The 25823-nt window shown below is 47.6% G+C and overlaps 1 protein-coding gene across 1 annotated transcript; it reads left to right on the forward strand.

Annotated features, from left to right (window-relative positions):
* Positions 1-4717: 4717 nt before the first annotated feature.
* mmp25b (matrix metallopeptidase 25b) lies at positions 4718-18718 on the forward strand (the record flags this gene model as incomplete). Its single annotated transcript, XM_080542446.1, has 10 exons — positions 4718-4819; positions 6857-6989; positions 10716-10854; positions 11042-11349; positions 11669-11848; positions 12217-12313; positions 12504-12586; positions 12731-12883; positions 13185-13469; positions 18459-18718. 10 exons carry the CDS (start codon positions 4718-4720, stop codon positions 18716-18718), a joined length of 1740 nt encoding a protein of 579 aa, XP_080398572.1.
* Between the last annotated feature and the right edge of the window lie 7105 nt (positions 18719-25823).

The raw sequence follows: 25823 nt of genomic DNA on the forward strand, positions 1-25823 counted from the left end.
AGCAGCTCAGCGGTGCAGGAGAGGGGAGGGGAGGGGACTGTAGGCGTGGGAGGGGACTGTAGGAGTGAGAGGGGACTGTAGGCGTGGGAGGGGACTGTAGGAGTGAGAGGGGACTGTAGGTGTGGGAGGGGACTGTAGGAGTGGGAGGGGACTGTAGGAGTGAGAGGGGACTGTAGGTGTGGGAGGGGACTGTAGGAGTGAGAGGGGACTGTAGGAGTGGGAGGGGACTGTAGGAGTGGGAGGGGACTGTAGGAGTGAGAGGGGACTGTAGGAGTGAGAGGGGACTGTAGGTGTGGGAGGGGACTGTAGGAGTGAGAGGGGACTGTAGGAGTGAGAGGGGACTGTAGGTGTGGGAGGGGACTGTAGGAGTGAGAGGGGACTGTAGGAGTGAGAGGGGACTGTAGGAGTGAGAGGGGACTGTAGGAGTGAGAGGGGACTGTAGGAGTGAGAGGGGACTGTAGGTGTGAGAGGGGACTGTAGGTGTGGGAGGGGACTGTAGGAGTGGGAGGGGACTGTAGGTGTGGGAGGGGACTGTAGGTGTGGGAGGGGACTGTAGGAGTGGGAGGGGACTGTAGGAGTGAGAGGGGACTGTAGGAGTGAGAGGGGACTGTAGGAGTGAGAGGGGACTGTAGGCGTGGGAGGGGACTGTAGGTGTGAGAGGGGACTGTAGGAGTGAGAGGGGACTGTAGGCATGGGAGGGGACTGTAGGAGTGAGAGGGGACTGTAGGAGTGAGAGGGGACTGTAGGAGTGAGAGGGGACTGTAGGCGTGGGAGGGGACTGTAGGAGTGAGAGGGGACTGTAGGCGTGGGAGGGGACTGTAGGAGTGGGAGGGGACTGTAGGTGTGAGAGGGGACTGTAGGTGTGAGAGGGGACTGTAGGAGTGAGAGGGGACTGTAGGAGTGAGAGGGGACTGTAGGAGTGAGAGGGGACTGTAGGCGTGAGAGGGGACTGTAGGAGTGGGAGGGGACTGTAGGAGTGGGAGGGGACTGTAGGAGTGAGAGGGGACTGTAGGAGTGAGAGGGGACTGTAGGAGTGAGAGGGGACTGTAGGAGTGAGAGGGGACTGTAGGTGTGAGAGGGGACTGTAGGAGTGAGAGGGGACTGTAGGAGTGGGAGGGGACTGTAGGTGTGGGAGGGGACTGTAGGTGTGGGAGGGGACTGTAGGAGTGAGAGGGGACTGTAGGAGTGGGAGGGGACTGTAGGTGTGGGAGGGGACTGTAGGTGTGGGAGGGGACTGTAGGAGTGAGAGGGGACTGTAGGAGTGGGAGGGGACTGTAGGTGTGGGAGGGGACTGTAGGTGTGAGAGGGGACTGTAGGTGTGGGAGGGGACTGTAGGAGTGAGAGGGGACTGTAGGTGTGAGAGGGGACTGTAGGAGTGGGAGGGGACTGTAGGTGTGAGAGGGGACTGTAGGTGTGAGAGGGGACTGTAGGAGTGAGAGGGGACTGTAGGAGTGAGAGGGGACTGTAGGTGTGGGAGGGGACTGTAGGTGTGGGAGGGGACTGTAGGAGTGAGAGGGGACTGTAGGAGTGGGAGGGGACTGTAGGTGTGAGAGGGGACTGTAGGTGTGAGAGGGGACTGTAGGTGTGAGAGGGGACTGTAGGTGTGGGAGGGGACTGTAGGTGTGGGAGGGGACTGTAGGTGTGAGAGGGGACTGTAGGAGTGGGAGGGGACTGTAGGTGTGGGAGGGGACTGTAGGTGTGAGAGGGGACTGTAGGAGTGGGAGGGGACTGTAGGTGTGAGAGGGGACTGTAGGAGTGAGAGGGGACTGTAGGAGTGAGAGGGGACTGTAGGAGTGAGAGGGGACTGTAGGAGTGAGAGGGGACTGTAGGTGTGGGAGAGGACTGTAGGCGTGAGAGGGGACTGTAGGTGTGGGAGGGGACTGTAGGTGTGAGAGGGGACTGTAGGAGTGAGAGGGGACTGTAGGTGTGAGAGGGGACTGTAGGAGTGGGAGGGGACTGTAGGAGTGAGAGGGGACTGTAGGAGTGAGAGGGGACTGTAGGAGTGAGAGGGGACTGTAGGAGTGAGAGGGGACTGTAGGAGTGAGAGGGGACTGTAGGCATGGGAGGGGACTGTAGGAGTGAGAGGGGACTGTAGGAGTGGGAGGGGACTGTAGGTGTGAGAGGGGACTGTAGGTGTGGGAGGTTGGTTCGCTGAGCTGTGGGAAGGGACTGTTCATACTGTGAAGGATCTAAACTACTAATTTATTTAATCACCTTTTACAAATGAGTTTAACTCCTAAAGTACCTCTCCTACCTGCAGTATACTACAACCTTGGAACCAGCAGTAGAACACTCAATTAAAATACCTGGAAATCCAAGTATTCATGTATGATAATGCAGTTCCAAAGATAATATCAAACATATGGAAAGAAGAATGTTATATTTTGGATTACATATCAGTCAATAAATCAATCAGCCAATGACAACCAAGCATCATCACCCACCAAGCAATAAGAGTTAACAACCAATCAGAAAAGACCTCAGCGAATGACAATCAAATGATCAACCAGTATGCAAAGTAATGGACCAATGACAACTGAGCATGACCAAATATGGCATCCATGTAGCGCCTGACAACCAATCATTTATCAATAAATAATTTATCAATCAATCATTTATCAACATGAATCAAAACATGGTTCCTCTGAACCTCAGTTGGTGTGACCATCTGAACCAGAGCTGGTGGAACATCTCAGTTGACGTTTACAACCTCTGTTTGTTTATCTCACCATGTCACATGACCTTGTGTGTTTTCTGTTGTTGTTGTTGTTATTGTTGTTGTTGTTATTGTTGACAAGTTGTTGTGTTAGTACTGTGATACACATCAACCCTTATGTGAAGGAATCTGAACCCTTTAATCAAAATAAAATTATGTAGAATGAAAAAACTCTGAATTTATTTTGTCGTCATTGCCTACCGCAGAGGAAATGCGTTGGGTCATATTGACTGTTGATATGTTTTGCAAAGCTAAAAACACATTTCCACATACAGAGTTAGCCAACCACACTGACAGGGCAGGACGATGTTCCTCTCTGGGTTCACAGGGTCAATGTGATGGGCTGCAGATACACATCTACTGTATTTACACTGTCAACGGTTACTGTCGATTGAAGATGCTTTATAGGCAAGGATCTGCTCCTAAGTGGTAGTTAGACCCCTACCGCCCCACCGCCCCGCCCCCCACTCACCCCCATTAGCCAGATCACTGGACAGGCTGTTTACTGTTAATAGCATTAGTCTCTCTGGTCCAGAGGATGGAGAGACATTAAAGAAGGGGAGGAGAGGGGGAGGGAGATAACAGCAGTGATGATTTACAGATGGGCGTCGACAAGCGGAAGCAAGATGATGAGGTAGACTGACAGGGCTGAAGGAGGGGGGGGGGGCTGTGGAGGAGGAGGAGTTGGCAGAGGAGGGGGGGGGGGGCGGAGGTGGTATATAGATGCCATTTAGTTGACACTTTTATCCAAAGCGACTTACATTGCGGTGAGCGCATACATTTGTCAGTATATGGTCGCAGCGGGAATCGAACCCACAACATAAGTGTTGCTAGTGCCATGTTCTACCAACTGAGCCACAGAGGACCACAGGTGGTGGTCGAGGTGGTTGTTGACAATAAACAACAAGAAACAGCATTGTAATAATGTGCTAAGGCTGCACAGAGAGACAGAAGAATGTTATAGATACTTCAACAGATACACATATCAAATGATTACTGGCTCTGTGTGAAATGATACCAAATCAAATAATATTGATCACATTGTAACTCTATCATAGTTGCAGCTACAGTATATGTCTGACACGTTAGTCCCCTATGAGCCCCAGCGCAGCCTAAGATCCTCAGGCAGGGTTAGGGTTAGGCAGGGTTAGGGTTAGGCAGGGTTAGGGTCAGGTAGGGATAGGCAGGGTTAAGGTTAGGTTTAGCCTTTAGCGACCTGCATTCTGATGCTGCCCTTATTGTTTTTAATGTCTTGTGTTTTACTGTTTTCCTACTTATATTTTTGTTTCTATTTGAAAATCTATTTTATCTGCACATTGTAAAGCATTTTGCAACAGTTAAAAAAAAAAAAGGTGCTACATAAATAACGTTTTTTATTATATAATTATTATAATTATAATTATTATTATTATTATAGCGGGTTTAAAAGAATGACTGAACTGATAGTTGTGTCGACAGGGTGAAGACGTTCTCTGTTACATCAGTCCGGCATCTCAGTTCCCAGAACTGTTGATGGAGAGAGAAGTCTGTCAACGCTGAATGATACGTTAGAGAGAGAGAGAGAGAGAGAGAGAGAGAGAGAGAGAGAGAGAGAGAGAGAGAGAGAGAGAGAGAATAAAGAGAGGGGGGTACCCCCTCCCTTTCTCTCTCTCTCACGTCCTGTTTCTCTATTATGTATGATGCTGTGTGGGGTGTAATTTGAGGAGGATTGACTCTCTAATCGATCGGAGTCTGCTGCCTCTCAGAGAAGAAGAGAGGAGACAGGAGAAGGTACCACGACATACTAAATATCATTATTGGAAGATTGAATACTGACGAGGAAAATGCATGACCAGAAGTATAAATGTTAATGATCCTGAATTAATTATCAAACTATTATATCACAACACACTGTGAGAGAGCATGTCAGGTGTCAATCAGTGCAGCGCTTGAGACGTGTTTACGCATATTTCTACCGGGCCGTGTGTGTGTGACAGTTGTCTTCTACTCAACAGTTAAGTCATGGACGGACTTCTCTGGTCGGCCCTGAGCGGACTGCTCCTCTTACCGGCGCCGGGACATCTCGCACCGCAGCCGTCACCGGACCAGTACTCCCGGGGAATGGTGAGTTATCGGACTGTGTGTCTGTCCGTTGACTTCGTTTGATCCTAAAACCGCGGAATTCATTTCTTATTTTCGCAACAGTATCAAATAATAGTTTTTATATTTGCTATGTGATTAGGCTCGTAAACCTAAAATGAGCGTTTGTTGACTGAGCAAAAAATGATCAAACTTGCATACCGAAAAGGGATGGGCAAACCTCTAGGATACATTATTTCATAGGCCTGTCTAAAACATAAAATATACATTATTTCATAGGCCTGTCTAAAACATAAAATATACATTATTTCATAGGCTTGTCTAAAAAAAATCGCTACATGCCAATATATTTAGCAAAACTATTTTTACAAATAGCAACAACAACAAATAAAAAATAAAATAAAAATAGAACCTTAAGGTCCAACCTTATGGCCTATGGAGCATATCTGTAAACATTCAGGACGTGTATTAAATGAAGCATATCAACTGGAGTTTTCACACATTTAGTTTTCTTGATATTGAGTTTGAGAGACTGTTTGAAACACCAAATGTGTTTGAAAGTTTTACCATTCAAAAACAATGGACATAATATACAGTCATGGACATTGGACAAAAATATTGGTGTGGTATATTTTACTTAACACACACATGCATGAACTATAGTATGGGCCTGTAGCCTATTATCTGCCTTTTGACTCTGCATAGTTCTGTAAGAAATTCTCCTGGCAAGAGGGGGTCTTATGACGTAACATTCCTTTGTTTAAAAAGCCATACTGTCTCAGGATACTGTCCTTATATGGTCATACTTCCTGTGAATCTGCCCTAAACCTTTGACCTGGAATTACATTAGCCCAGACCAAGCAAGCACCGACGGGCCTGGACGAATTCAGACCAGCCCGATAATGGCCAGACCACGTAATATCACAACTAGTTAGTATCTGGCCCAGAATATCACCCTATTTCAACAAAAATATTTTTTTTACAGAAAAAGACTTTGCCACTGAAATAACTATAAATGGTTGTAATCGAGGTTAAAATAACACTTTTTCAGACCAGCACTTATTGTGTAACATCGGAAACATAATTGGCACTGATTTACAAGCTGTTGGAAAACGTGTTAACAAAACTCATTTTGATAATTTCTTCAGCTTGAAAGAGAGCAGCATGGACAGACCCTGATAGTGGCCAGATCAAGTCATATCATGACTACATTGGATAGAAGTGGAAATTTGCATTAAACCTGACCCTAACCCTTTTGACCAAAACTGTAGATTTTTTATCATGAGTAGGAGTGGTCCCAGGACCGATCCCTGGGGCACGCCCTTGGATACACTAAGGGAGCTAGAAGTGATACTGTAACTGAGATCTGCCTGATAGATCATTTTAGAACCAGCAGTTTGTTCTGACAGTTGTAGCATGTGCTTTCAGAACAGAGGTACAGCAGGATGTGAGATATGAGGTAAGGGGAAGCAAGGTATCGCTTCCTGTTGGGGTTGGTGTGGGTTACACAATGGGCACACAATACCTGCACACAGACCCAGCCCTAAACCACCAACAGTAAAGGTTAATATGTCAAATGATTGAAATGACAAATCAAGCAAACAAATAATACATTAAAAAGATGATCAATAAGCGTATCCATCTTTTTAGTGTATTCTCTCTCTCTATTTCTCTCTCTCTCCATCTCTCTCTGTATAGTGACATATTCCTAGGTATACAATGTAGGCTGATAATTCTATATTATGTCTTGAGATTCCCTACAGGAATTCTCCTGCTTAAATTGGAAATTAATGGTCCAGTATGTAATATTCAAGCTTTCTAAAGGTTGGAATTACTTTGTTTAATCAGTAGCGATCAGGGAATGAGACCTCTTGAAATAAATATTTTTTTTTACGAATGCTGTGTTGGTCAAGAAATAGGATCTTGTTTTTTGGAACTTCTAACTGAATTTCGCCATTGGGAGACAGAGGTGTCAGATTTTTCAAACTTACAATCAGCTGAAATCAGAATCTCTGAATTCGGTTGGTCAGTGATTCATCTGCTTCCCTTCGTCTGTCTCAGGATTGGCTGAGCCGGTACGGGTACCTCCCCCCCCCCGACCCCCGCACCCGCCGCCTGCAGACCAAGGAGGGCATCGAGAAGGCCATCCGCATTATGCAGAGGTTCGGAGGGCTGCAGGAAACAGGAAAACTGGGTAACAATCACAAATTAGCCCCTAACCCTACCCCCTAGACCAGGGGTCGGGAACCTTTTTGACTGGGAGAGCCATAAAAGCCAAATATTTCTAAATGTATTTCATTGAGAGCCATATAGTATTTTTAACATATAATAAATTAAATATGTCTTACTTTTAATGCGATTTCTGGTGCTGCATGGTTTTGCTGATGTCCTTGTAGTCTGGTTCATACGTGGTGAGGTTGAGCTTCATGCAGGCGTTGAGGCTTCCATCAGTTAAACGTGAGCGTAGGTTGGTCTTAATGTTCCTCATATGCGAGAATGACTGCTCACATTATGTAGAGCCAAACATGGTCAATACGGCAATACTAACACGCTGCATTGTGTGGTATGTCACAGGAAGCTCGTTCCAAGTTTTCAGAATCAGCTGGTCTTCAGGTTGAAGTTTTTTCATTTCTGTCCACTTGTGTAGGGACTCGCTGTCGCGCAAGACTTTCCAACTCTCCATTAAGTGTCTTGAACTTACTCATCCACATGTCTGATGCCTTCAGGTCAGCAACTTCCAGCTCAAAGTCTCCCATAGAGACCCCAGGCATGCATGTCAGGTCGATTTTGTCCACTGCACACTCATGTGGATGAGTGATGAACTTGAAAAGACCAGTGCGTGCACGAAATTCTCCAAAACGTGCTTTGAATGACTGCAGGAGATTGGACGTAAAGCCAGCTAGCTGCTGGAGATCCAGATGTTGAGTGGAGTCACTTGCTTAGCATGCATCTCTAAATTGTTGCAGTGTTACAAAGTGCAGAAGACGACCTGTTTCAATGTCCCTGAGAAAGACTTCCAGCTTGCTTTCAAATGCAAACACTGCTTGTTGAAGGGATGAGATTGTATTTCCAATACCTTGCATTTTCACATTGAGCTGGTTCAGATGGCCTGTTATGTCCACGAGATAGTGAAACTGCAGGAGCCAGTCAGTGTTGTCTAGCTCAGGATGCTTGATGCCTTTCATTTGAAGAAAAGTCCGGATTTCACTCAGGCAAGCTGCAAAACGGCTGAGCACCTTTCCCCTTGACAACCAACGCACGTTGCTGTGTAAAAGCAGACTGGGATAATGATTCCCAACTTCTTCTAACAGAGCTTTAAACTGGCGATCATTTAAAGCTCGGGCAACAATGAAGTTGACCACTCGAATGACCAGCGACATCACCTCACCTAGCTCCTGGCCACACGTCTGAGCGCAAAGCGCCTCCTGGTGCAGGATGCAATGAAAACATAGGATGGCTCTCTTTTCATGTTCACGGAGAAGCGCTACAAATCCTTTGTTCTTCCCCAACATACAGGGTGCACCATCAGTACAGACAGAAATAAGTTTATCCATCGGCAGTTTTTTTTCTTTAGCAAACTCCATGAAAGAAGTGAATAAATCCTCTCCTCTGGTTGTCCCTTTCATTGGCAAAACAGCCAAGCTTTCCTCACGCAGTGTGTCACCTGCAGCATACCTGGCAAATATACTGAACTGAGATAGATGGCTAACATCTGTTGACTCATCTAACGCGAGAGAAAAGTATGTCCCGGCGTTTATGTCCTTAATTTGTGTTTCCTCAACTTGATTTGCCATCATGATGCTACGATCGTGAACAGTTCTTGCTGACAGAGGCATGTCTTTTATTCGTTTGATTATCTTGTCTTTATTTGGGAAGTCATCAAACAGTTCATTGGCCACATCAAGCATGAATGTTTTGGCATACTCGCCATCTGTGAATGGCTTTCCATTCCTGACTATTGCCAAAGCACCCGCAAAGCTAACGGAATTCCCGTCACCTTGCTTGGTCCACCCACGCAGTTGCTGTTGACTAGGGATGCTCCGATTTATCGGCCACCGATTTAAATCGGCCGATTTCACTCCAAATGACTCGATCGGCGATCGGCAAAAATGGCCGATCGCAAAAACCGCTTTTTTTTTTTTTTTTTTTTTTTTTTTTCCTGGGGAAGACAGATAACTGAACAGAAAACATAGGAGGACGTAACAGTATGTAAACCATGAAGGCCACGTTTATGATGTCTTTTATACAGCCATATCGACTGACTTGGGCTTCAGGCCCTAACTGGGTGATAGGCCAGACCTTTACTATGCCATAAAAATGGGTCTGCGTTTGCTTGGTGCCTAATGGATCAAAACTTTTGTCTAAAAAGCAAAAAATATGTAGGCTATCCAGTCAGTAGGCCTACAGTTATGTATTTAAAAAAAAAATCGGTATCGGTATCGGTTGATCTTGAGGAAAAAAATCGGTGATCGGTATCGGCCCCAAAAATCCAGATCGGAGCATCCCTACTGTTGACTCGTCTGCACTCTCCGCTGTAGCTCCTCGCATGCCTTTTTCCTGCTGTCCCCCGCTGGATATTTCGATGCAAATGAAGCATGATGCGTATCGAAGTGCCGCTTTATATTTGACCGTTTCATCGATGCAATTGTATCATTGCATATTAGACATACCGCAGATCCTGCGATCTCCACAAATGCAAATTCCTCTGTCCACGCAGCCTGGAATGCACGGTAATCATCGTCTTTTTTATTTTTGCCATCTTTCTAGTTACAAGGGTTGAAGCGTATAAGCTAGTTCACTATCTGATCAAATTGTTTTTTATTTATTCACCTTTACAACGACCTCTGACACTCTCGCGAGACATTGGTTCCCGACCCGACCCACGGGTCACGGGTCATGGGTCCCGTGAAGAGTCCCGTGAAATTTAACTTCAAAACTAATTTCTGTTTACTTTAAAACGACACAGTATTATTACGCAATATCACAAGTATTTTAAAATCAGTTCCAAACTGAATTTTTTTTTTCAACTTTTTTTTTCAACTCCTTTTTTTTTTTTTTTTTTTTTACTTTTCAGCCCAATTGTCTGGGAGCCATATGCCGTCCCCGGAAGAGCCATATATGGCTCGCGAGCCATAGGTTCCCGACCGCTGCCCTAGACCCTAGTCCCTACCCCTTACCCTCTACCCCCTAGCTCCTAGACCCTAGCCTTTAGCCCCTAGTCTCTACCTCCTACCCCATAGTCCCTAGTGCCTAGCCCCTACCCACTACCCCTAGTCCCTAGCCCCTACCCCCTAGTCCCTAGCCCCTAGATCCTATACCCTAGTCCCGACCCCCTACCCCCTAACCCCTAGTCCATAGCTCCTAGCCCCTAGCCCCTAACCTGTAGCCCCTCCACCCCATGGCAACAATATTTGTGGACAAATCACCTCAAAGTAACTTCCAACTATGTCAGAGAGTTAATTTAAGCTGTCTGTCTGTCTGCCTTTCTGTCTGTCTGCCTGCCTGCCTGCCTGTCTGTCTCTGTCTGTCTGTCTGCCTGCCTGTCTGTCTGCCTCTGTCTGTCTGTCTGCCTGTCTGTCTGTCTATCCGCCTGCTTGCCTGTCTGTCTGTCTGCCTGCCTGCCTGCTTGCCTGCCTGTCTGTCTGCCTGTCTGTCTATCCGCCTGCTTGCCTGTCTGTCTGCCTGCCTGTCTGTCTGCCTCTGTCTGCCTGCCTGTCTGTCTGTCTGCCTGTCTGTCTGTCTATCTATCCGCCTGCTTGCCTGTCTGTCTGTCTGTCTGTCTGTCTGTGTCTGCCTGCCTGTCTGTCTGTCTGTCTGTCTGTCTGCCTCTGTCTGTCTGCCTGCCTGTCTGTCTGTCTGTCTATCCGCCTGCTTGCCTCTCTGTCTGTCTGTCTGTCTGTCTGTCTGTCTGTGTGTTCAGACAGGAAGACTCTGAAGCTGATGTCGACGCCCAGGTGTTCTCTTCCTGACATGGACGGGACGGAGGACATGAGGAAGAGGAGGAGGAAGAGATACGCCCTGTCAGGCCTGCAGTGGGACAGGACACACCTGACATGGAGGTGAACACCAACACACACACACACACACACACACACACACACACACAAACAAAAACAAACACAAACACTCACTCGAACACACATAGCAAGATAGAAACACTCTCACTCACACAGCGTCCACAGCTACCCCTCCCCCTCCCTGACCCCTGCCTAACTCCTGACCTGATGTTGGTCCTGTGTCCTCCAGCGTCCACAGCTACCCCTCACCCTCCCTGTCCCCCTCGCTGCCCCCTGACCTGGTGGAGAGGCTCCTGGGCGCCGCCCTGCAGGCCTGGAGCGACGTGGCGCCCCTCACATTCACCCAGCTGACCGCAGACCACCGGGAGGGGGAGGGGGTAGGGGGCGACATCAGGGTGTCGTTCACACGCTCTCTCCATGACGACGGCTACCCGTTCGACGGTCAGGGGGGGACGCTGGCACACGCCTTCTTCCCCGGGAGAGACACCCTCGCTGGGGATACACACTTCGATGACGACGAGTCGTGGAGCTTCGAAGGTAAGGAGGAAGGGAGGGAGGGATGGATGGATGGAGGGATGGATGGTTGGATGGATAGGTCAATGGACTTGACGAGTCGTGGAGCTTCGAAGGTAAGGAGGATGGGTGGGTGGGTGGAAGGATGGAGGGTAGAGGGAGGGATGGATGGATAATTGGATACTTTAGTGACTTCGGATAAAAGTGTTTGCTAAATGACTTCAATGTTAAATATTGAATGTAGTTGACTGTATGAATCATATTATAAGGACGACTCTTTCAACTAACCGTCTGATTGGTCGAGTGTGTGTGAGTGAAGTCCCTCCCCCTGCTGGTCTCCTAGGCGACCCCCGCAGCACAGACCTGTTCACGGTGGCAGTCCATGAGTTTGGCCACGCCCTCGGCCTGTCTCACTCCTCCTCTGATCCCTCAATCATGAGGCCCTACTACCAGGGTTCCGTGGGCAACGTCCAATCATATCGCCTCCCTCTGGACGACAAGCTGGCCATCCAGGCACTCTACGGTACGGCGTCACGGCAGGGACAAACAGAGCCAGTGTGGTGGAGGTGGTCTGGTAGCCCTGACCCAGTGTTTGGGTTTATTCAAACATCGCCTTAATGTGTGTCATCACCAAATTAGTAGTTTAATGTCCTTATGGAATGTAATGGGTCCGTTTCACTTCCTGAATCTTTATATTACTGTGATGAGTAAATTGACCTCAACACTCACACTATGTCTGGTTCCATCTGGTTCCAGTGTCATCATCTGTGTCTCCTCCAATCCAGTTGCTTTTTCATTGTGGTTGTTACACTAGTTTGACTTCCAGATATATCTGATGAGGAAACAGGTGAAACGTTGCGACTTCCTCATGGTTGTTTGTGCCCTCCACAGGGAAGAAGAGCAGTCCTACAGCCCCCTCTGGTGGTGGGGGAGGGTCTCCCAACCGGCCGGACCTGCCCAGCCTACCACCACCCAGACCCACACTACAGTGAGGAGAGAGACAATCAAGACAAATAATAATAATAATAATAATAACAATAATTACAATAATAACAATAATAATAATATTAATAATAATAATTTTGAGACAGACTCTGACTGTTGTTAGCCTGCTATGTGTAAATACCACTGCCATCAATTAATTGTAATCCTGTCACCCTCTGTCTGCCCCCCCCCAGCTCTGACCCCTCTCTGCGGGAGCGTTGTGAGGGGGGGTTTGATGCTGTGGCCAACATCAGAGGAGAGGTGTTCTTCTTCAGGGGTTTGTCTGCCTGTCTGCCTGCCTGTCTGCCTGTCTGTCTGTGTGAACCCTGACCCTGTCTCCCTGTGTCTGACCCTGACCCCTGACCCTGTCTCCCTGTGTCTGACCCTGACCCTTGACCCTGTCTCCCTGTGTCTGACCCAGGTCCTCACTTCTGGCGGGTGCAGAGGCCCGGTTCGCTGGTTTCCCACAGACCGGCGCTGATCTCTAATTTCTGGATGGGTCTGCCCCAGGGGACCAACAAGGTCGATGCCGTCTACGAGAGGAAGAGTGACAGCCGCATTGTGTTCTTCATTGGTGAGAAAAGACCACGACTGTTTCCCCAATAAAGCCCAATACAGACCTACAGCCCTATAAAGCCCTATACAGAAGCTAATTGTTCCAGGGTCGCCGTCTATGGCTGACCCCTTGCCTAGAGCATAAAATACCAAATTCCAACAATTGACTGACAAGTTGATTGCATGGCAATAAAACAATAATAATAACAATTATTATTATTATTATTAAAGCTCTCTCCTCTCCCCTGTTCTCTTTCCCCCTTCCCCTTCCCCTTCCCCATCCTTTCCTCTCCTCCCCCCCCCCCCCCCCCCCGCCCCAGGTGCTCAGTACTGGGTCTTCAACGACAACCGGGCTCTTCAAGACTCCCCCCGGCCCGTGGCAGAGTGGGGGATGAGGACCAGGGCGGGCCAGCCGGTCGAGCGGGTCGACAGCGCCTTCATCTGGGCCCACAACGGCAAGACCTACCTCTTCAGTGCCGGAGAGTTCTGGAGGTTCGACGAGACCCAGCGGGGGGAAAGGAGGCCCGACCAGGAGTACCCCAAAGACACCTCCCTCTGGAAGGGCGTGCCCCCTGACCCTGATGACATCATCACCTGGAGCGAGGGTACAAGTGACATCGTTAATGTTAATAATAATAATAATAATAATAATAATAATATAATTTATTTATATAGCACCTTTCCTACATAAGAATGCAGCTCAAAGTGCTGTACAATACAGTGCAAAATAACACATTAAAACAATACAGTGCAAAAGAAAGTAAAAGTAACAAAGAATATGAGTAAAAGAGCCTTGAAAACTTGATAAAAACATTATCAGGTCAAGACTAACAGGTGGTCCACTGCCGCCTTTAACAGTTTCTTCTTCTGAATCCCATGGTGACAGGCTGACTAAACAATATGCCCATGTTTACTGTTATGTACGACAGTGTCATTGTCATTGCAGCACTTTGTTGCCCTTTACGACGTCACGTTCTGTACGTCCGTTAGAGCTTTACGACGGTGTGTGTGTGTTGTCAGAACGAATGGGAGTTGACAGTAAACGGAGCTCAGTTTGTATACCTGTGTGGATCTACAGTTATTAGCACAACACAAACATAATATTGGCGACGAAGATGGCTGAATTTACTTTGCCACCACCGGCACCTTTCTTGTCTCTGCCCGGCGAGCCTCCGATTCCGTGGGTAGGATGGCTGGATGACTTTACTGTCTACCTCGACGCCATGGACTTCACAGACATTTCCGACAAGCGGAAAATGGCGCTGCTCCGTCACTGTCTCGGTACGGAGGGTCAGAGGATATTCCGAGCCCTCGGCTGCGCTGAGACCTACGAGGAAGCTGTCGCTCTCCTCACTAATCACTTTGCCGGCAAACAACGGGTGCTTCTCCGGCGGTACAAGCTACGAAAACGGCTTCAACGCCCCGGTGAGTCTGTTCTGAGCTACGTGACCGATCTCAGGGATCTGGCGCGAAAATGCAACTACGGGGTGACTCACGATCAAATCGTACGGGATCAACTTATTGAAGGGACATTGTGTGAGAAAATCAGGGAGAGATTACTTTTGGAGCCAGATGAGCTAACACTAGATGATGCTCTAGCTAAAGCCATGCAGGTAGAATCAGCGTTACAGTGTACTAGCATGCTGACTGCCAGCTCACGCTCCGACTCCGCCCCCACGGCCTCACTCACGCAACAGCTTTAGCCTGTCTACCAGGACAGTCAAGAGGACACAGATGCATGGTTCCCAGTGCAGCAAGCTCGCAGACAGGGGAACACACGTAGCTCTGATAGCTGTAATAACTGTGGGGCTAGCTCACACAATGCACGGGCTCCTAACTGCCCAGCTCGAGGGCAGACATGCAGGAACTGTTTGAAGCCCAACCATTTTACTAAAGTGTGCAGGTCTGCTCCTGCGGCTCATCCTCCACAGTCCAGACCCCGCTCAACTCGCAGCGACCATACTGAAATTAGAACTGTGTCTACAAACCATGTGAGCTTTAAAACATGCACAGTGCAGCTGGGTGAGGTCAGCCTTCCCTTGTTACTGGATACAGGCGCGGCTGCGTCTCTTCTCAATCTCAGCACCTACAACAAATTCTTTGCCCACCTGCCATTGCAGCAGCCCTCCACTCCTCTGTGCGGATATGATAGCTCTAAGATAGAGATTGTGGGCATCCTTCAGGTACCAGTGCACTATGGATCTAAGCACATGTCTGCATTCCCATTCCACATCGCTAAGCGGGGTGCCAATCTGCTGGGCCTCGACCTGTTCACGGGCCTGGGATTCACACTGCATGACGACAGTGGGTCAGCCATTCAACATGTCACCTCCACCTGGGAGCAGAAATGGCCAGCGCTGTTCGATGGACTGGGTTGCCTCACAGCCTTCACACACAGACCCCTGGTGAACACAGAGGTGTCACCAGTCATGCAGCCCCTGCGCCGGATCCCTCTCGCTCTGAGGGATGATGTCACAAAGGAACTCAACATGCTGCTGCAGGCAGGCATCATCGAGCCGGTCAACGCCGCCCCCTGGATTTCAAACCTGGTCATCGCTAAGAAAAAGTCAGGGGGGTTGAGAGTCTGTGTGGACCTGCGGTCTGTCAACAAGGCGGTGATTCCAGATAAATATCCCTTGCCTACCTCAGAGGAGCTGACCACCCACTTCTACGGCTCCACGGTTTTCACAAAGCTAGACCTGCGCCAGGGCTATCTCCAGGTACCCCTCCACCCAGCCAGCAGAGACTTGACAACCTTTGTATCGCACGCTGGGGTCTTCCGGTACACTCGAATGCCTTTCGGGCTTAGCTCCGCCCCCAGCTGCTTCCAGAAGGTCATGACCACCATCCTTGCTGGTATCCCTGGGGTCGCGGTGTTCTTGGATGACATCGTGGTCCATGCCCCAGATGTGCCAACACACAACGAGCGGCTTCACAGGGTGTTTGCAGCCCTCCTGGACAATAATCTGACCCTGAACACAGAGAAATGCTCCTTCGCCGCTACCGCCATCGACTTTGTGGGGTTTCGCCTCACAGCAAAGGGCATCACACCTCTCCTGTCCAATGTCGACGCCATACACCGGATTCCGGAGCCCACCTCTGCTTCCCAAGTAGCCTCATTCCTGGGCATGACAGCTTATTACCTACGGTTCCTGCCCCACTACTCTCAGACCACAGCTCCCCTTCGCCAACTGCTCAAGAAAGAGGAGCCATGGAAGTGGACTGCAGCATGCTCAAGGGCGTTCCACTCGCTGAAGATCCAGCTCACCACAACCCCCATCCTGGCCCACTTTGACCCGTCCAGCCCTACCCTCGTCACCTGTGACGCCTCAGCCGGGGCGGTGGGTGCCGTGCTCTCACAGGTTCAGGACGGCGTCGAGCGGCCAGTTGCCTTTGCCTCCAGGGCTCTTAGCCCCACCGAACAGAGGTATTCAGTCGGCGAACGCGAAGCTCTAGCCTGTGTCTGGGCATGTGAGAGGTGGCACCTCTATCTATACGGCCGGCGGTTCACCCTCCGTACAGATCACCAGGCCCTGACCACACTGCTGTCAGCCTCAGGCAGTGGGCACAGGCCTCTCCGTTTGCACAGGTGGGGGGAGCGGCTCAGGCAGTATGACTACCAGCTCAGGTTCACCCCGGGGAGGGACAACGTAGTGGCCGACCTCCTCTCTCGGTCTATCGAGGCCCCCACCCCAACTGTCTCTCCGGATGACGACACAGAGCCAGAGCTCATCCAGATGTTGCATGGGCCCCTGCAGACAGCAGTGTCACTAGAGGAGCTGCAGCGGGAATCGGAACAGGACCCTTTGCTATCCACCCTGCGCACCTACATACGCACCGGATGGCCATCACGGGTGCCGGAGGATCTGGCCCCGTTCGCCAGAGTACGGCACGAACTCTCATGCTGGGGGGACGTCTGTGTCTCCAGGGGCCTCTGCACTGTGATCCCAAGTGGCCTGCGTGCGCGTGCCATGTCCATGGCGCACGAAGGTCATTTGGGCATAGTGAGGGTCAAGCAACGATGCCGCGACCTGGTGTGGTGGCCAGGCATCGACCGTGACATCGAAACAATGGTCAAGGACTGTGCACCATGTCTGCTCAGCGGGAAAAGTGGGTTGCCAGCCTCAACACCCCTGCAGCCTACCCCTTGGCCGCCCCGCCCATGGGAGCATCTCCAGCTTGATATCTGTGGAGAGATCCATGGCCGAGGGGTCCCGCACCACCAACGCTTTCTGGTGGTGGCATACGACCTCCACTCCAAATGGCCTGAAGTGGTCCCAGCAGGAACGGTCACAACACGGACCATTATTGACATCCTGGATGGCCTGTTTGCTAGATGGGGTCTGCCACTCACCATCACCACAGATAATGGGCCCCAGTTCATCTCAGCAGAGTTCTCGGATTTCCTCCGCACCAAGGGGATCAAGCACATCCGCACGGCATACTTCCACCCTCAGGCCAACGGGGGGGTGGAACGTTTCAACCAAAGCCTTAAAAATGGGATCAGAGCACATCTGTTCCAGGGGTGCACATTCCAGGCCGCACTCAACCAAACACTGTTGCACTACAGAGCTAGTCAGCATGCAACAACGCAGACCTCTCCAGCATCCCTCATGCTTGGCCGTGAGATGGACTTGCCACTGAACAGACTCAGGTCCCGGGATGCAGTGACACCTGCAGCAGGCAGCACCCGAGATGCTGCTCAAGCAGCAGTGGCCACACATCAGGGGGAGATGAAGCGACGCTTCGACAAGAAACGTGGAGTAAAGACCACCACCATCAAGGTGTCCGACTGGGTTCGGGCCCGTAGGCCCCAGCGACATAACAAGATGGCATCTTTCTGGTCTCAGCCCCTTCAGGTGACACGTCAGCTGGGGCCAGCCACGTTCCTGCTGAGCGACGGATCCCGCTGGCACGCCAGCCGACTGCGGAGGGTGCCTGGTCCCCCTGGGCCTGCCATGGCCACACTGCTGCCAGCAGCCGGTGCAGCAGAGACAGATAGAACTGTCTCAAAGGCCTCGAGTCCTGTACTGCTAAGGGCAGCTAGGCCGCCCCAGGCTCCGCCGCAGCCACTGCCTATGTGGCCTCCACCCACTCAGCCTCTACCTGCTGTTCCCCCTCCTCCACCTAACCCTGGCTTCCTCGCAGGGTCACAGCCCAGGGGGGAGGTCGATAGGCCACAGCGGGAACGGGCTCGCCCTGCACACCTCCAGGACTATGTCACTAAATTTCACACATAGGCCTTCAGGCCCTACTCCTGTTTGACTGTTACTTTAGTTGTTTGAGTTTTGGAAAGGGGGGGGAAATGTTATGTACGACAGTGTCATTGTCATTGCAGCACTTTGTTGCCCTTTACGACGTCACGTTCTGTACGTCCGTTAGAGCTTTACGACGGTGTGTGTGTGTTGTCAGAACGAATGGGAGTTGACAGTAAACGGAGCTCAGTTTGTATACCTGTGTGGATCTACAGTTATTAGCACAACACAAACATAATATTTACATTCTGGGTTTGTGGTGTCACATCACACATGAAGTTAGTCAAGTTTTATTTTAAGCATTTCAGACAGACTGATTGGCTGTCTCTGTGTCCCCAGGCGACACCTACTTCTTCAAGGACAACCTCTATTGGGTGTTGAAGAGAGGAGGGTTGGACCAAGGTAATGTCACTCCGAAATCCATCGGCGTCGATTGGCTGGTGTGTCCAGCGCCCGCCACCACACAGCCCCCGGTCAATCCACACCCAAAAGGAGGAGGAGACTGTAGCTGTGGCTTAGACAGCAGAGCCTCTGGGATTCCCAGCTGCGATTGGCTGATCCTGCTGTCAGTCATAATGATGTTCAGTAAATATGTTTGAGAGTTGATCAATGTAACAAAGCCATTATTATTACATTATTTGGAAAATGTTTGCTGATAGTTTCACATGCTTGCTTTAGTTTAGGGTTAGGGGTTGGGGGTTAGGATTAGGGTTAGGGGTTGGGAGTTAGGATTAGGGATTAGGGGTTTGGATTAGCCACTCTGCTGTGTGCTACTTTTGTATTATTATTAAACCTTTATGTATACAGGGGTCGCCACTGAGACCAAGGTCTCCTTGGGTTGTGGTGCAGTACTCTGTTTTAAAGTTTTAAAACAAGCGCTTTAGAAACAAATACCTGACACACCTCTAGAGGGCGTTGTTGTCCTACAAAGTAAAACTTTGACAGTGATGTACTGAACTGATGAAGTTACTATTTGTAACAAAAACAGAATGTATATGAAATCTGACATGGTGTGTTTTGGGACACAGCAGGTACAATCTGCGATTGGCTCATTCCTAATGACATTTTTAAGTTAATGATATCTAGCCACTGATTCTTGATTGATGTACTTATAAACTCAACTGTCGGAACCCAACAAGCTTGTTTTACTCCGCTTTTGTAAACAATGTTATTGTAAAACTGTGTAGCTTCAAAACATGGTTAAAACATGGTTAAAACTATCATATTGATGTCATGGACATCATGTGTATGTGTATTTGAGTGTGGTGACATTTCTCAACTGTTTACCAAAAACATTAAGGAGTGACCGCTTTGTTGTTGTTTGAATGCCAGATTGCCCCTTTAAGTGTTATTTTGTTTGTTTTGAGAAGAAATGCAAATTATCACCTTAAAACTTCCACCTTAAAGACTTCTACCCCCATACAGTAATTCATAGTGAACTACTAGTCTCCCCCTCCCCACCCTTCTCCAGCCCTCAGTGGGAACAAACATATAATTATAGAGCAGAGAGCACCGGGCTGAAACTCAACCCTGAAACACTGCCTCCTGTCACCTCCCCTTCATAAGCCTCCATAGTAGAGCTGTGTGGTTGAGCTGTGTGGTTGTGGTTGATATTATACTGGTCCTATACATACTGGTCCTATACATACTGGTCCACACACAAACCACACACACATTTACCCACGGATTGGCCTGATCATCTCATGGGTTTCATATTTCACCTCAGCTGCCACTAACACACCTCAGCTGCCACTAACACACCTCAGCTGCCACTAACACAGCATCTCATTTACATTTCTACATTTAAGTTATTTATCAGATGTCTATATCCAAAGTGACTTACAATAAGTACATTTATCGTCAATCAACTACACATCAGTTATCGTGAGTAAAACCAAGTGCCATCGGCCATCACAGTGCTTGAGAAAGGAAGAAACTGTTCTTTAAAAAAAAAAAAAAAAAGTATTCCAAGTTGTGGTAACTGTAGGGTGTTAGGGGGTCTGAGGAGGAGAGGGGAGAGGGATGATAGAGGATGTAGGGTGTTGGGGGGGGTAACAGTAGGGTGACATGGGTGCAGAAGTCTGAGGAGGAAGAGCCCAGGTGTACCCTAGAGTGACGGGTAACTTGACTTACTTGACTTGACTCATCACCTCCTTCCACAGGGAGCACCCAGACCGCCCTAGAGTTGCGCCAGGTGGCGCTCGTAGAGGGGGGGGTACTGTCACGCCCTCTACCTCTAGGCAGTGGGCAGTGCCTCTCTCTCTCTCTTTCCATCTCTCTCTCTCTCCCTCTAATTGGCAGGAGTGGCTTCAGGTGTGCGTTTTGTCCGGCTGTTCACTATTCCCTCATCGTTAGCCCTGCATAAAGACCCGTTCCAGCCTTCACTTCTCTGCCAGCTGGTGCGGATGGCGGCTCATGGCAGAGGAAGAGGGTGGGACCGGACTGTGAATGGACGTGAGATGACAGGTGGTAGGAACAAATCAGGAAGTGAGGAGGAGGCAGGAATGGTTGTAGATGGCAGGGAATTTGAGAGTCCGATGAGTAGGAAAGCTAAATGTCAAAAGAAGAAACAGCATGATGAATACAGTTCACGTACTGAATCCGATGATGATGTAATTGTTGAAGAGATAATTGATCGAAAGGAAGAGAGTAAAGTAATTTTGAAACTGCTTGATGAAGGTGCTTCGTTTGGTGAATGGAATCCGATTCGTCTAACCACATCTATAAAGAGAGCGATAGGTGATGTGAGTAGTGCAAGAGTTCTACGGAATGGATCACTTCTGGTGTTTTGCAGAGATGGTTTGCAGCGAGGCAAGGCTACAAAGCTTACTATGCTTGAGGGTAAGAAAGTGCTAGCAACATTGACCAGTGATAAAAAGATGGTTCGAGGTGTGATATCGGCCATTCCTTCAAATGTGTCCATAGAACATATTAAGGATAACTTGAAGGGAGCTAAAATCAGTGAGGTAAAGCGCCTGAGAACCACTCGCAATGGAGAGAAGTGTGATAGTTTGTCAGTTCTTCTGATATTTGACGAGGAAAGGTTACCTTCTAAAGTATTCATTGGATATATGTGCTACGAGGTTAGGCTATATATTCCCCCGCCACTGAGGTGCTTCAAGTGCCAAAAGTTTGGGCATGTGGCGGCTGTGTGCAAAGGCAAGCAGAGATGTGGAAGGTGTGCTGGTGACCATGAGTATGGGAGATGCGAAGAGGATGCCAAACTAAAGTGTTGTAACTGCGGGGGGGAACATAGCTCTGCTTACGGGGGTTGTGAGGTCAGTAAGAAAGCAGCGGAAGTACAGCGTGTAAAAGCTTCTCATGGGATCACATATGCTGAAGCAGCTAAAAGAGTGATGAAGTCAGGTGGATTCACTGCTAGTGCTAAGATCGTCAGGGCAGAACAAGGAGAGGAGAGCAGCATAACTAAATCATGTGAGGGATGTAGTAAAGTAAAGGAAGATACATTGGTGGTGGGGAAACATGATTTTGTACTCTTTATGGTTGATGTAATTAATTGTTCCTCACAAGCGAACAGTAAGACAGAGAAGATAAAAATAATAGTGAAAGCAGCGAAGAGATATCTGGGAATAAAGGGTCTGGAATGTGATGGAGTTGAGAAGATTCTAAAACTAAATGCACAACTACACTCATCACCTGGTGATGCTGGTCCTTCATAATGTGCTTAAGTATATTACAGTGGAATGCAAGAAGTCTCATTGCTAATGGACAGGAATTTAAAAGATTTGTTGTAGACTTACAAAAGAAACCTAATGTAATATGTATACAGGAAACATGGTTGAGACCGCAATGGGATTTTGTAATACAGGGTTATGTAGGTATTCGGAATGATAGGAAGAATGGGAATGGTGGTGGTGTGGCTACATTTGTTAAAAATGGGACAATATTTAAAGTAATTAACTTGGGGAAAGAACATGAGTCAATAGTGGTGAAAATGTGGACAGGGAAAGATGAGTTTGTAATAGTGAACTATTATAATCCATGTAAAAGATTATGTCACGACACATTAGATATGGTGGGTGCACAAGCACAGGGTAAAGTGATATGGTGTGGGACTTTAAAGTGATATGGTGTGGGACTTTAATGCACACAGTGTGCGTAGGGATACAATTCTTGCTCAGAATATAGATGTTAATGTAAAGAAGAGTGCAACAAGGGATAGTTTAGATTTACCTTTTACATTGCTTGAATTAAAAAGGGCTGTAAATGTGAGGAGGCAATCATCACCAGGGAAGGATGGTATTTGCTATAGTATGTTAGCTCATATGAAGGATCATGCATTAGATTTAGTATTAAAGTTGTTTATTAAAGTGTGGGAATCAGGTAAAATTCCAAACAAATGGAAACACTCAATCATTGTACCTATTTTAAAACCAGGTAAAGACCCATCAGATCCATCAAGCTATAGACCAATAGCACTTACATCACAGTTAGGGAAAACTCTGGAGCGAATGATTACAGAAAGGCTAACATACTATTTAGAAAGTAAAGAGTTGTTCTCTCATTTTCAAAGTGGGTTCCGTAGAGGAAGAAATACTATGGATTCCATTTTACGTCTTGAGTCAGAAATTAGGAAAGCTCAAACTAACAAAGAAATGGTGTTAGCTGTCTTTTTCGATGTTGAGAAAGCTTATGATATGTTGTGGAAGGAAGGATTGCTAATTAAATTAAGTAAACTGGGGGTAGATGGTAGGTTATATAACTGGGTGTTAGATTTTCTTTTTGGTAGGACAATACAGATAAGGGTAGGGACAGAACATTCAAAGGAATACAGGGTTGAGAATGGGACTCCACAGGGGAGTGTTTGTAGTCCAGTATTATTCAATGACATCTTTGAACAAATAGAAAAAGGAATAGGGAAGTCTTTGTATGCAGATGACGGGACCTTATGGATAAGGGGGCGGAATCTGAGATACATAGAGAAGAAAATGCAGATTGCAATTGAGAAGGTGGAACAATGGGCAAATGAGTGGGGGTTCAAATTATCTATACCTAAAACACAGGTAATAGTTTTTTCTAAACGATCGAGAGAAGTGTAATTGAAATTATATGGGCATACTTTAGAACAGGTTAATGTAATTAGATTCCTTGGTGTTTTATTTGATGAAAAGTTGACCTGGAAACAGCACACGGATAAAGTAAAAGATAAATGTAAAAAGGTCAATAACCTGTTAAGATGCCTGTCAGGGAGAGATTGGGGAGCAAGCAGAGCAGCATTGTTTAATGTGTATCAGGCATTGATGAGGGCTTCTCTAGATTATGGATGTTTAGGATACATGTCAGCAGCAGTAAGCCTTCTTAAAAAGTTGGATGTGCAACAAACACAAGGACTTAGAATATGTAGTGGAGCTTTTAAAACATCCCCAGTAGCAGCAATACAAGTTGAAGTTGGGGAACAGCCACTGTGGATACGCAGAATTAAACTATTGTTAGCTTACTGGGTTAATCTCCAAGGTCAGAATAGTTCACATCCAACTAGGTCTATTGTACAAGATTGTTGGGAGCATAATAAGACTCATTATATGAGTTTTGGATGGATAGGGAATACAATAGCAAAAAGATACGATTTAGATAAATTACGGTATAGTCCAGTAATCCCGCATTCAATTATTCCACCCTGGTTAAATGTGAATCCATTAGTAGATTTAGATATACAACAAGAACTACGAAAGAAATCCAAACATGCACATCCTGGGAATGTGGTACAAAACTATATTGGTCAGCACTATACAGGCAAGTTCTTAATTTTTACAGATGGCTCAAAAGACCCAGAGACAGGACGTACAGGAGCTGCAGTATTCTTCCCACAGTATAAAACAGGAATTAAAAAAAGAACCACTGATCATTTATCAGTGTACACAGTGGAGCTTCTAGCAATATTGATAGCATTAGAATGGTTGGTAGAGAATAGGGTTAGTAATGCACTCATTGCCTCTGACAGTTGGGCAGCACTGTCAAGTATCAGATCGTTGAAATCATGCAGACAGGATATTGTTTTCAAGATCCATCATTTAATTTATGTAATATATAGTATGGATATCACTGTTTGCTTTGTTTGGGTACCTGCTCATGTAGGGGTAGAAGGAAATGAAGATGCGGATATATTAGCTAAGCAATCAATTAAGTCACAAACAATAGAAATGGATATTCCACTTAGTAAAGCTGAGGTAAAATCAATCATTAAAATACACATGCAGGAACTATGGCAAGAAAACTGGAACAGAAATGAAACAGGAAGGCATTTGTTTAACATTCAAAAGAAAGTCGGAATAGGAAGTAGGATGGGCAGGAACCGGAAAGAAGAGACAGTGATATCCCGGCTCAGGATAGGTCATACTGGGTTGAATGACACACTTTACAGAATAGGAAAACACCCAAACGGCATTTGTGCACACTGCAATAACCCGGAATCTGTTCAGCATGTGCTGCTGGAATGTGGAAAATATGAAGAACAGAGAAAGCTCCTGAAAACAGCAATTCAGAAGGTTAAGTTAAGGTTTACTGTAGGGAACTTACTTGGAAACACAGTTAAAGTAAATAACCAGTTAATTAAATATTTGAAAGAAACAGGATTGATAGGTAGGATTTAACTCTACCCCTCCCCACCATTTTGTTTATTTGTTTCATTTACATTTTTCCCCCTGTCAAGCTAACGTTCCACACAGTCCGGTAGGGGGTGGTAATGCGCCACACAGTCCAGTAGGTGGCGGTAATGCACCTTAAGCTGGTTGCCAACCGCCAATCAAATAAAAAGAAGAAGAAGAAGAACACTTCTCTGCCAGATTGTAGCTTCAGCTTACCGTAAAGATACGCTTCCAGCTCCCCTACCTATTTACTACCCTGCCTGTACCTGCCTCCTACTTACCCCTGTTTTGCCTTTACCCCCCAGTACCCCTACCGGACTCCTGCTACCTGCCCTCCTGCCTGCCTGCCTGCCCTACCTGCCCTCTTGCCTGCCTGCCCTACCTGCCTGTCCTACCTGCCCTCTTGCCTGCCTGCCCTACCGGCCTGACCCCTGCCTGCCTGCCGACAACCCCTCCTGCCTAAAACCCTGCCTGCCTGCCTGCCGACAACCCCTCCTGCCTGCTGACTACGCCCCCTGCCTGACCCCCCGCTTGCCCTACGACCATTCTCTGCCTACTCCCTAAAATAAATCATACTTTATTTTACTTTAACCTGTCTCGGTCTGTGTGCACTTGGGTTCCCTATCTGACCGTAACAGGATAGTGTATATAACCTTTATTTATGTAAACCAGCTCTTTTCCCCTCTTGTTTTTAGTAATTCTTTTTTTTCCCAGCACCAGGGGAGCCCCCCCTCCTAAATTTCGTTGTATGGTACCTGTACTATGTTAATGACAATAAAGACCATTCATTCAAGAAGAAAACATTCAACCAAGTTGGCCTTTATTCAAGAAGATTCTAACTGCTGATGTGTTGTAGCGATTCTTAACAATTTTGTCATTCAACAACATTTTATTTGGCATTAATGTTGATGTTTCATAGCATAATTGCGCGAGCTCATTACCACTGCCCGGAGAGTGATACAGTACACACTGACGCAGCATTGAAACGGCATTATGCCTTGGCCGAGGCGCGCGCCAGAGATTCTGCTGTGTGCGCATACCATTAAAAAAGTGAGCAAAGCAATAAAATGTAAAACATTACAGCAAATCCCATGACATT

This window comes from Nansenia antarctica, assembly GCF_963989245.1.
Source record: "Nansenia antarctica genome assembly, chromosome: 11".
Taxonomy (NCBI): Eukaryota; Metazoa; Chordata; class Actinopteri; order Argentiniformes; family Microstomatidae; genus Nansenia; species Nansenia antarctica.